Below are 12375 nucleotides of genomic sequence, written 5' to 3' on the forward strand. Positions count from 1 at the left end.
TATTTGCTTTGCCCTCTCTTGAAACAAAACAACAATACAACATTTTTAGAGCCGTTGCAATGAGGGTGACCAAGAAGAAGGAATGTACCATAAGGAGAACCACAAATGGTGATGACTGTCTGCTTTGCATCTTTCTCAGAAGTGAAACAGCGTCTTTTATGTCTCTCTGTTCAGGAAAACAGTTGGATTTTTCACAGTGCCCTGTCTTACCCCATAACCACAGTTACACGTTAGCCAAATGAGATCAAGCATCATTGCACCATAACCCAGCAGTTCTGAATGAAGATATGCACAATAGCATGAAAAGTATTAATTGAATGGATGCTGTTATTCAAATTAACATTTGAAAATTGGCTGTCACTGTCCTAAATGATAACACAAGAATGAATAGCCAGGTTCTTTTCATGTTAAAATGCCATTAGTTCACAGCTATATATGATTCTTTCACACACCACTGAAGTGCTCATGCCTCTGGGGTGAAAGGAAACATTTGTATGGAGAAGCATTTATGGCAGAATGGGAAGTGGTATAAACTGTGTTCATTTGTAAGGGCAGATGAGATTGAAACAGTAGGTGGGATTGGAGATTATAATTATTACATGTAACAAATCTCCTAAAGATCTCAAAGCAATTTACAAATGCTCTTTCAGCAGGCTATAAAGTAGAAGGTGTGGAAAATATTACCACTCCACCCTGTTCCATAGATAAGATATGATGAAGGTTAGGTTAGTCAGCAGAGTCTCAGTGCTTATCTCTTCGTTTCTCAGTCCTGGAGTTGTAATATTTCTCTTTTCCCACATCTGTTAATTACAAAAGTTGCCTGCTTACACTGATGACTTCCAGCGTTCTGTAAGAAGGCTCCCTGAGTAGTATTGCTGCTCACAGCTGAGACAAATTTCCCTCCCTACAGTACTGCAGTGGAATAACAAGAAACTAGGCTTTATTTTTTCTGTTCTTTCCTTCTTTTTTCGCTATCAGAGTGGAATAAATCTAATTAATCTGTCTAAAGAAATTCCTTTACATTTGAAAGATATTTAAAGCAAACGAACATAATATGATTATATCATTACATTCATTGTAAGGTATCCAAAATGGACAACAGATAAGAGCCAGCCAGCAACACTGGAAGACAATTATCTTTCAAATTGCTCTTAGAAACCTTTGAATGCAAGGAAATCCAAAATCCCGTCTGCAGTTAGTCACTAGTCACTGGGAGGAGATTTAATTGTGGTTCACGAGTATTCCGCTGCTGTTAAAAGAAATCCCGTGAAAGCTTTAATGTCCTTAATCAAAACGGAGAGCCTTCTTCCCAGATGCTCAATCTTTTTCACTGGGAAGTGCTAATCACAGTGGGGACATATGGTTCCACTGAACTTGGCCCCTTCCAACCCGATGCCTGTGCTTTAGCAGCTCTGCTCCTCCATATGTGATGTCATTCTGGATGCATTTTTTTGTCCAAGGCTGGTAGACTGAGGCAGAAGCCGCCCCAGGGAAGCAAAACTACTAAAAATATAAGTCAGCTGTCTCTTAAGTTAGTTGCTGTCCAAAACACCGTGTACAGAAATGTAGTAGCCTTTTTTATGAGTTCATAAGTTTTTATTAAAGCCAAATGGCTGGAAGGAAGCTGTATATTAATTTCCTTCTTTGTTCCAGACTGAGAAAAATCTGAAATGTGCTTCTCTTGGGTATTTTTGATTCTAGTTTTGTACTTCTATTGCTTATGACTGCCTACAGCAAATTATCAACCTTGCAAAACTGCTTTTTATGTTTGATTTTTACTCGGGTGTGAGAGTGAAGATGTGAAAGTCCAGGAGGGCTGACAATAAAATGAGTTACAGCAAATGTTGTGGAGCTGCTTTTAGCAAACAAATCCTTCTTTTCTCTTGTGCCTGTGTTTGGATTTTGGAATTTGTGGCACTCATAGCAGTTAATGTTATATTGCATTAAGAAATGGTGGTAGAGAAGAGGAGAAGGAACACAGAAAAGTGGAATGCAGTGTAAAGAGAAAAGGAAGGCAGAGCAGCCCCAGCCAGTCTGATGAAAGGGGAGGAGGGGAACTGCACCAGGAGCCACGGCTGCTCCCTCCAGCACCATGCATCAAAACTGCCTTGGATTAATTACCAAATCTAGGAACTGTGCCATGGCTACCTATGGAGAAGCAACTGTCCCTCATTTGTGATTAAAATGTCATTAGACTCCTGTAGGTCAACAGTGTTTCTCTTTTTGCAGCCAGCAATAGTTGAATTCCAGCCCTAACTGTCCCACTGATTTGCTGCATGGCCACATATAACTCACCTCCATCGGATCTGTCTGTGTAAAAGGCAGGCAAATATTCTCACAGCACAATCATTTCAGGATTTAACTGTTCCCAAATTCTGGAACGTGTCATTTGTTTTATCCACACCCTTATTCAGCTTTCTCCAGACCTTTCTTCTGTCCCTACATCCTGATAATAATCCTTACTCCAGCTGAATTTGCAATACCATTTTAGAAACAGTTTACTGGGAGAATTTGAAAACCACCTACCCTGCACTGCAAAAGTCTGTCATTGCTCAAAGATGAAAGCCTATTTTTGGCCAAAGATTGAAAGTTGCTCATTACCCCAGTTCAGTTTCTTAACATTTACAGCTGATATGTGTAGGTTTTGGTGATTTAAAGCAACAGCTGGTACCTTTAATACATTGGCAAAGAAACAAGGCAGCTTTCTTTGATAGCATTAGCATCACCTCAGCATCAGATCACAGACTTACTCTAAATTATATTCTGCTTACTGTGCCTGTCCTTGCTTTTCAGATTTTCTTCATCATCTCACTTTTATTTTGGTGAGGAAAAGAGAAGCTGTGGAATCTGTAATTCATGGGCAATCTGGCAAATTAGGCACAGTAAACATGAAAACCAAAAAGCACCAGGTGCAAATTTCATGACAGCCATCCCAATCTATTATTTCCAAAGGCTTCTAAATGGAAAAGGGAATTTTAACCCCCTGGTAAGACCTTTCTTGGTGTCCTGTTGGTGCTTTCTGTGAGGGTCACCTGATGTCCTGTCCATTCCATGAATGCAATTGCAAGTGGAAATACAGAGAGGGTTTATCAGTCCAGCCCACAGAGGTCCAAGCCAGAGGGGCTCAGTCTGCCTCTCCTTTCCCTCAGCAGTGCCATAGGTAACAGCCTGCATTCAGATTCCATGGAAAATCCAAGCAGGCAAATGACTTTAAGGCAGTTTCAGTTTTCCATTCTCCTGAAGTGAGAGAATGTCGCCACGTTTGCTTTTTAAATGGCATAGAGAGATTAAAATTTAAAGCATTTTTCCACTGCAAGTGAAATAGCAAAAACATTTCCAGCCATACCAATTTTAGATTAAATGAGCTTCTCTTAAGCAAACTTACCTTTCAGGCCCGCTCTGAGAGCATTTTCCTTCATATTTTTATCAGCCCACATGCAGTTTGCTCAACAGTTTTTGATTAATGCAGGGACTGAAGCATGGGAATTTGTTCTAAGTGCAATTTATTCTTGTTAGGCTATTGCTCCAGATTATTTGGGGTTTTTTTAAAATTCAGAAACTACACCATTATAATTTCATACTTTATCCCTGTGTGTTCTCACAATATTAAGGTAATTTAAAAGCTATTTTAAATCTATAGACATTAATAATTGTTTAAGACATGCTAAACTACCATCTCATTTATTTGGAGAAGTATCAACAGCACATCTGGAGTATCAGATATATCTAAATTTAGTAACTTCCATTTGCTCAACTGGGTCCAATCTTTCCCAGTTTTCACAGGGAAAATTATGAATACTGATTTTTTTTTTTTCTCAAGCATTGTTCAAGACAGGTTTCAAATTTATTTTAAAATGGTAATCAGATTTCATGAGCTTAAGCTCGTGATTCTAAGGTAGAATCTCTTTATATAAACTAGATAAGGTCAAATGTATTTCTGAGGTAAATTCACTAAGTTAAGTGAATTTGGCTCATGGTTAATAGCTTACTATTCTGGATGGAAGTTTAAAGCAATTATCACAAAGTTGGATTAATCATCATCCTATTTGAAGTGCTTTGCCTGTCAAATAGATTAACAAACTTGTATTTTTTTTTCTATTTCACTATATATTATTGCAGATTGTATATGACAGAGTCCCAGAGCTCCAAGGCCGTGTACTGAAGCTTGTTGTGAAAAGCAAAGGAACATTTGTGGGAGCTGTTAACATTCAGCTGAGCAGTGTCCAGTTCAATGAAGAAAAGTGGTACTCCCTGGGAAACAGTGTAATTTAAATGCTCTCCGAGATGATTCAATTATTTGCCCACTCACTAATGTTTCTTTATCCCATTTCCCACGGTACATTTTGTCTCAGTTGCCCTTGAGAATAGGCAGTCATCTGCTGAGCACATATCCTAACATTTCATAATGCTATTGTCTTAAATGTGCTACCATGTTCCTGCCACAGATTCCTGACAGCGTGAGTTTAAGGAATCACGTGCTAAGGACTTGTAGCAATATGCAGAAGTTCTTATGACAGCAATGAAGGGCTTGGTTTTGTTAATATTAAATAGTACAGTAAAAATACTAAATTCTCAGTGTGTGGGGCCGCATTCTTTGCCCATTAATTCCACTGATGGTGTTGAAACAATGCTGGTAATGATGTAATTTATCATCATTGCATGTGATGAGTTCACCAGAGGACCATGGGATGGTTCCCTGACAATACATTTCCCTGCAGATGTCCAGCAAATTTCATATTAAATCTTATCCAATCAATACTTTGGGTTTTTTAAAGAATGTTAGAAGTTTTGATACAATGTCACATTTAATCCAGGACATTAATTTGTCAACAATATGTATCATTGTTTCTTTTATTCTGACATCCAAGAGGCAGATATAACTGGTCATTTGTGTGAAGAGAGGAGGGAGAAGCTGATGTTCATGAATAAAGAGATTATATTGAGTGTGAGCTTTCAGGGGGGATTTATTTAAGCTCATGATGCCACAGATATTTGTTCAGCAGTCTTCCCACATTGCAGTCCTATGCTGCATAAGGGGTTCAAGTCAATACATGCATTGAATAGACTTAGAGCTATAAATATATATTTATATATTAAATAATTAACATGAGTGGTTCCTTTAAGTTCACAGATGCTAATTATGATCATTTTCATGACCCTCCTCTAGACTCTCTCCAAAAGATCAACCTCTTTCTTGTGTTGGAGGCCCCAAAGCTAAATGCAACTTCCCAAGTGGGACCTCCTGAGAGCAGACTAGGAGGGTAAAATCACCTCCCTCAACGCTGATTTTGATAGCAGATGTGGGCTATGTTTCCACTTTTTCCATCAGTGGGAACTTCCCCAACCTGCCCTGACTTCCCAAGTGAGGGATCGCGGCTCAGGCCAGTTTCCTCAGGACCTGTGGATGTTTCTCATCACGTCCCATGGACCTGTGCACCTCAAGGCTCCTTAGGTTTTCTCAGACCCAGTCTTCTCCTACAGAAAAACAGCAGTAGGGCCAAGGACAGCAGCCCTTATTTGGGATACCCCCTCCATAATACTCCCTCTGGCTTCACAAAATCATTGTGAATGTGCCTCTCTGGGAATCAGGCCACTGGGGCTGTTGCAAAGCCACAGATGTTATTTTAATGATTTCTTCTGCAGAATATCATCGATAATATGAAATATGAATAAAGAGTGATGCAGGTTCCAGCTTGATGCCTTCTTTGGATATCAATGGAATGTTACGGTAACCTGTAAATATAATGACACCTTTATTAGCGTATAAACCACAAGCACAAATATTATGATGGAGTGTTTTTATGATCACCAATGCAAACAAGGCATAATTTATGATTCTGTAAGTAGCTCTTTAAAATAAAATGAAATTATACTAGAACTGAATATCATTTGTGCTGGTTTTTCTCATTTATATATATATATAGTATTTCAATTCTGGTATTTTTGGTGTCAGAGTGAAAAAGCCCAGTGTTTTGCAGGATGTGATATTTTTTCAAATGGAAGACTTTCAGCCCAGTGATATTTAAACATGGGCAAACTTACATTGTAACATCCCAGGTTATGTGCTGCACACATTGTTTTGAGAGCAAATGAAAGAACTTGTGAATCAGCAGTGATAGCACCTACAGAACGGTGCTGCAGCAGCCATGCACTGTGCAGCTGAGGCAGAAAAAAGTGAAGTGTAAGACTTCCTACCATGACTTCTTAAATGTTAATTTCATATGAGTAATTCACTTTATCAGAGATAAGTCATGCCATCATGAAACTATGTGTTCATCTGGTTGTTGAAGCATTTGGAAAAGCCATAGTTCTCAATTTCAAACATAATTCACTTACCTGCTTAGAAAACAAAACAACTTTTTCTTAAAAATCCCGGCCTGTACTGCTTTATATGACTAAATGTCCCTTATTTAATAACAAGTGACAATGTCACTTATGGTTAAAAAAAATTCTGTATTTTTTCTATGTATATATGTAAATAATTCCAGCTATTTAAGTAAGTCTGTTTTGTAGAAGTATCCATGTTCTGAACAGTAGTTTTCAAAATCCCTCTTTAGGTGTGTGTGGATGCCTGTGGAGTCTTTGGGAGCCACATTTACCTGGGTTTGGAATTTCTTGCTTCTTTCATACAGAATCATAGAATTGTTTAGATTGGAAAAGAGCTCTAAGATCATCAAGTCCAGCCTTTGACTGAACACCTCCTTGTGAACCAGGGCATGGCACTGAGTGCCACATCCAATTGTTTCTTGAGCACCTTCAGAGATGGTGGTTCCACCTCCTGTCTGAGCAGCTCTTTCTAATAATGGACAACCCTACCAGTGACAAAATTCTCCCTGATGTCCAACTGAACCTTCCCTGGCACAGCTTGAGCCATTTCCCCTTGTTCTGTCACACTACACATAAGTTCCTCTGGTATTTAAGGTTCAGATTCTAGGCAGCAAATATTAAAGCTGGTTGTAGGCAATTTACATTTGAGATCAGTTTTTAAGGCATGCACACAATATGTGGAAGGCTTGGTTGATTTCTTATCCGAAGATACACTTCAAAGACTAAGACTAATTTCTGAAGACTTGTGTTCTAGCCCCTACCTACAGAAGATTCTACAAAGTTTCCTGAGAGAAGTAAAACTTCTTTTTTGTTATTGAAATTGCCCCAATTTGCATTAAATGATTAACTACTCTTGGATCCCATGATAATAGAGTTAAAAATTGAGTTCCTGTCCTGTATTAGTATTCACCATGGCAGATTCATTGGCACAGGGACTGTAAGAGAGGACTCCCCCCTCCTATTTGCCTTTAACCACCCAGGTAGAGAATTTTTCTCAATTTCAGCCCCTCTGAGTATAGCTACAGAATCACTACATGGAAAATCAAATTCTGCTGCAGCTGGACAGCGAGCATTCCTCCCCAGTGGAGTCTACAGGTAGTTGGGAGTCTGCTGCTGGGGAAAGGAAGGCAGTGTGGATATAGATTTGAATCCTTTCAAAAGAAAATGCAGAGGAGGGAGGAAATGGCACAACTTTGCCCCTCTGGCTGTCAAAGAAAATAAAAGATGTAAGCACTGCTCAGCTTTTGGAAGCAACTTGCCCTCAGGGAAACCTCAGGGATATGAATCCTAGGGACCTGGGGACAGTCCTGTAGTACAGATTTAAGCAATTGGAATGCTGAAGACTAAGACTGAAATCCATGCTCACTCTCCAGCATATTAGGCAGTTCTTGCCTTGTCTTCTGCTTGTTGTGACTCCCTCTGCAAGAACATTATTTTCCTATTTCACTGTTTAGAGAGTACTTGGGTACCTAAAGCAAAACCATCGTTCCAGACCTGCTTTCAGAGATCTCAATGTTAAGCATTGCAATGAATGCTTGTAATAAATTTTGAAATTATTTATCACTTTACCTCTTAGAAGCATTTTATTTATGGCCTCTGGGCATTCTGATAGCAAATTACTTTTTTTATATTGTGTTAAGTGGGGATTGGGGTAATTTGTTTGGCATCATTTATAATTTTTGTACCTAGACTCACTCCCTAGAATTTTAATTATTGCACTGAAAATGTTTCTTCAGAAATCTACTGCTCTTACTTTTCCAAAATATGAATCCCTCATTTGTAACCAAAATTATAAAGACATTAAGCCTCACTGAAAATTTGTATCTAAAAAAGCCTCAATCAATAATTTTGCAAGTACTTGTAAGCAGCAGTGCCTGATATTTGAATTTGTCTCAGATATTGTGAATTGTTAGGTTGAGTGTTCTTTCATTATCCTGAAGTATACAAATAAAAGGAAACGAAAAGGTTATCAGTGTAAAAATTCATGTTGTAGAAAAACAACTGAGCTCTAAGAGTAATGTCATTTTTCTTGTATAACTCCTCAGCCTCAACTAAGAATCACAAGCAGCTTTATGACTTCCAAACATGAGGGAAAAAAAATGCACCATTTAAAATCCTGTTAAGCTTAATAAAAAAGGTGTGGTGCCTGTTGCCAGCTCCAGTGTTTTGCCTTGCCGTCTTTATTCACTAATAAAAGCTGTTTGTTTTGTCAGAAATGGCTTTGGAAAGCCAGTGTAGTAAACAGCCATTTTACATAAGCCTTTCTCCTTGGCCTATTGGCTTCTGTGTCTGCTCTTTATGAGCAGCCTTTTCATTACAAAAGTTCCAGGAACTCTACTGGCTTAACAAAAGAAACTCCAGCAAGAAAAATACCATGAATATTTTGCCCTATTTTTAACCATTGTGCTCCACTCTGAAAAGTTGCAGATAGGTTACCTGAGGGGGTTTTGGTGGTTGATTTTGTTTTAATTTGGTATTGGGTTTTGAACTTATCTAAGTGCACAAAACCACTGTCTTCATAGCAGCTCTGACTAGTCTCACTTCTTGCAATGAATTAAAATACCACCTGGGCAGTTTCCATCTAGAATGGAACACTGCAGTGGGAAGAATCACCTGCCATTAATATTGTTCTGATTTCAACATCATGGATTTGCATTCAGAGAATATGTTTATTTCAAAAACAGAGAGTGCCATTTATTCATTTTGTTACAAAATCGTGCTCTAGAAAATAAACATAGTGCTGAAGTCTCTCAATGCTACAGTAACAAAAAAAGCCTGGAATGTTGCAGATTTTTTTGAGCTGTTATAGGTGGTTGACATAAAAATATTACCTGTATTCAGGCTCATCACAGGTAAAGTGTACTGGCCAAGGAATTCGTTGTTACACAGAGAAATCTCATCCTGAACGCAGAAGCGTATCATTGCCAGTTCTGGAACTTGGATGTTAAAAGAGAATGTTTCATTCCATTTAGGGCTCAAAGCTAATTAAAGGAGAAAAGAAACAGGATTAAAATATGATTTCTTTTTTTTCTACTCTATAACTAAGCTGCTATCACTAGTTTGAACTGGTAAAGAGTTTCTTTTACCCTAGGTATCTGTGCCTATTTAAACAAATAACTAAACTCCCACTGACTGTAGTGGGGCAAAAGCCTAAGATAGTTGGTGTCATCCCTTAAAAGAGAGAAAAATGAGACAAGGATAGCCAGGTTAAGAACTTCTGCTCAGCTTAAATTTTCCTATAGCCATACCAGTTTCATGCTTTTGTCAAAGTTTCTCCTTTCACAGTGTTGGAAATGAATAAATTCAGGTAGTAGAACGTTCACTTGACCAGAAATACAAAAAGAGAATGTGGAACAGGAGGGGTTTCCCTGGTCTTTAGCAATGTTCATACAGGGAAAAGAAATTCAGGGGCTGATTTTAAACAGCAGCTATCTATAAAAAAGAAAAAGGAAGCATAGAAGACAGAGGCACAGACAAAATGAGATCACAGAAAGCTTGTAGTCTGAGACATCAAGAAGATCTGTATTATAAAGATAAGGGAGTGCTCACAGACAGCTACAAAGAGTACACACTTCACCTGTCAAGCAATTAAGGGATTACTCCTACCAGAGACTTCAAATGAGACGAGTGATGAAGTTACAGCAATTTCTTAAGAAAACCTCGTCATTAAGTTAAGTGGTTAAGGCTGGGATAGGGTTAACTTTCTTCATGCCAACCCCTATGGTGCTGCATTTTGGATTTTTGACTCAAACAGCACTGACTACACCCCAGTGTTTGAGCTATTGCTGAACAGGGCTTCCACAGTGTCGAGATTTCTGTCTTTCTCACTGCAGAGCAGCCTCCCCATCCCAGTGAGGGGGCTGGGGGTACCCAGGAAGTTGGGAGGAGGCACAAGTGGTACAGCTGACCCCAGCTGGCCAAGGGGATGTTCCTTACAAATGGTGTCATGCTCACAGCTGGGGGGAAGGAGGAAGGGAGGGCATTCAGAATTGCAGTGTCTGTCTTCCCAAGTAACCTCAGAGCTCCAAAATGAAGCCTTGTTTCCCTGGGAATGGCTCTACACCTGCCTGCCCATGGGAAGTGGTGAATGAATTCCTTATTTTGCTTTGCTTGTGTGGGCAGCTTTTGCTTTATCTATCAAACTGTCTTCTTCTCTACCCGAGGGTTTTCTCATTTTGGCCTTTCCAGCCCTCTTCCCATCCAACTAGAGGAGAACAAGCAAGCAGCTCTTTGGAGCTGAGCTGCTGTCCAGGATGAGCCCACAGCAGTGTGCAAAAAGAACAATTCCACCTTCCTTTAGAAAGGGGGAGTGCTCCCAGCTGTGTGTTTGTGCTTCCTTAATCTACCAATCTACTTAATCTACCAATCTAGAAAAATGGCACACACAGCATGAACTTCTGCTACAGATTTTGTGCCAGGAAATCCTAGTCTAGAGAGAAATAATTGCATTTTCTATAACTCCTTGGGATGCAAAGTTGGTGTTTCCTTATAAAATGTTGTTGTGCTTTGTTCACAGCCTCGAGGAGCAGACTGATGCTCACCATTGCTTCTTACAATACTAGATTTCTTTCTTGTTTGGTCCTCTGGTACACCATAGATTTCTATCTGCACTGTGGGGTCAGCTTTGTTGGTCCTAGAGATGCTGCTGGGTGGTAACTGATGGCCACTGATCAGCTGGAAAATTAAAGTTATATTGAAATAACTGTAAGAACGAACTAATTCACCACAGCCATATAGTCACCATAATAGAAATAGCTTTCAAAAGAAATTACTTTAAGTATATGCCAGTCATAAACTGGTGTAATAAACACAGTGGAATCAAGAATATGGTGCTTCCTATCTAATTTACTTATATATATATATATTTTTTTTTTTTAGAAATATTGTGGTATAGGAGCATGTTTTAACTAGATCAGATTGGTCTGAGCCCAGTCCAAACTGACCTTGAATGGTTAGAGGGATGGGATACACATAACCTCTCTGGGCTGCCTGTGCCAGTGTTTCACCACCCTCCTTATAAATAAATAAATATATAGATAAATAAATAACTGAAATAATATTTTAAACAATAATTTTCAGGTTTTTTTATTCAATAGCTATACATAAAAATTATATTTTGCTACTGTACAAAATAATCCTATTGGAATCAGCCTACAGTGATTTTTACATTTTCTGCTATCGAGCTCATGAATTCCAATCTGTGTGGAGTGGATCAGCATCAAGACCCACCGTGACATCAGCATTGTGCTACAGGGTATGTAGCAGACTGCCTCACCTGTGCCTCATCTCTTGCACAGTGTTCCTTAGTATTAGATAAAAACTCTTCATTCAGTGAGCTTCCTGATGTGTTTTGACCAAAATTTCCAAAAACAGGAAATTTTGTCTCAGACTGCCCTGTAATCTGGCACCCAGACTAAGACAGGATTTATGAAAGTCACAACTTTGTCTGCTTTTTATCTATATTTCAGGGTAGCTAGGAAAGAGTCAACATCTGTGCAGTAATCAGCCTTTTAGGAATCAGTATATAACATGTATTGAGAGAGATATACAAGCCTGAAAGTCCAGGTGAAAGATATGACTCCTGACCCTGGTCTCAGGCCTAAGCATCATAAGAGATTCTTATTCCCCTGTCAACCACCCCAAAAATCAAAACCCACAAATCCCACACTTTGCTTTGATATTTTCCAGTGCTTGTAGCACCTTGCCCCCAGAGAAGTTCTAGCCTGAAATACTGAAGAGCAGTGGCTTGGCAAACACTGATGCTCTTTCTTCCTAAGGAAAAGCTGCTGCCTTCACCAGGAATCTTTGCAATCACTGATGGGCTGCCCACTAAGGACATGGGAGATTCCTTGCCATTTCCTGAGGGCCATTGCCAAGGCCTGCATGACCCACTGCTAGACCTAGCCTAAGCCTCCCCTGGCATGGGAAAAGAGTGAGTTCTTTCAAGCACACCATGACCCAAATCCATAAATCAAATCAATTTTTGACATCCAAGGTGAAGCAGACATACAGAGTGATGTAAAAATTTAGGAAGCACCTTGAACATCC

At 39.2% G+C, this 12375-nt stretch overlaps 1 protein-coding gene across 1 annotated transcript in view; it reads right to left on the minus strand.

Annotated features, from left to right (window-relative positions):
* Positions 1 to 5549: 5549 nt before the first annotated feature.
* Positions 5550 to 12375, minus strand: part of LOC131586102 (1-phosphatidylinositol 4,5-bisphosphate phosphodiesterase zeta-1-like) — a 45328-nt gene continuing 38502 nt past the window's right edge. Inside the window, exons 11-13 of the mRNA XM_058852842.1 lie at positions 10869 to 11001; positions 9159 to 9308; positions 5550 to 5733 (exon numbers count right to left, since the gene is read on the minus strand). Coding sequence (XP_058708825.1) covers positions 5648 to 5733; positions 9159 to 9308; positions 10869 to 11001 — 369 coding nt within the window. The 3' untranslated portion in view covers positions 5550 to 5647. The remainder of the gene's footprint in view (positions 5734 to 9158; positions 9309 to 10868; positions 11002 to 12375) is intronic.

Source organism: Poecile atricapillus, chromosome 18 (assembly GCF_030490865.1).
Source record: "Poecile atricapillus isolate bPoeAtr1 chromosome 18, bPoeAtr1.hap1, whole genome shotgun sequence".
Classification (NCBI taxonomy): Eukaryota; Metazoa; Chordata; class Aves; order Passeriformes; family Paridae; genus Poecile; species Poecile atricapillus.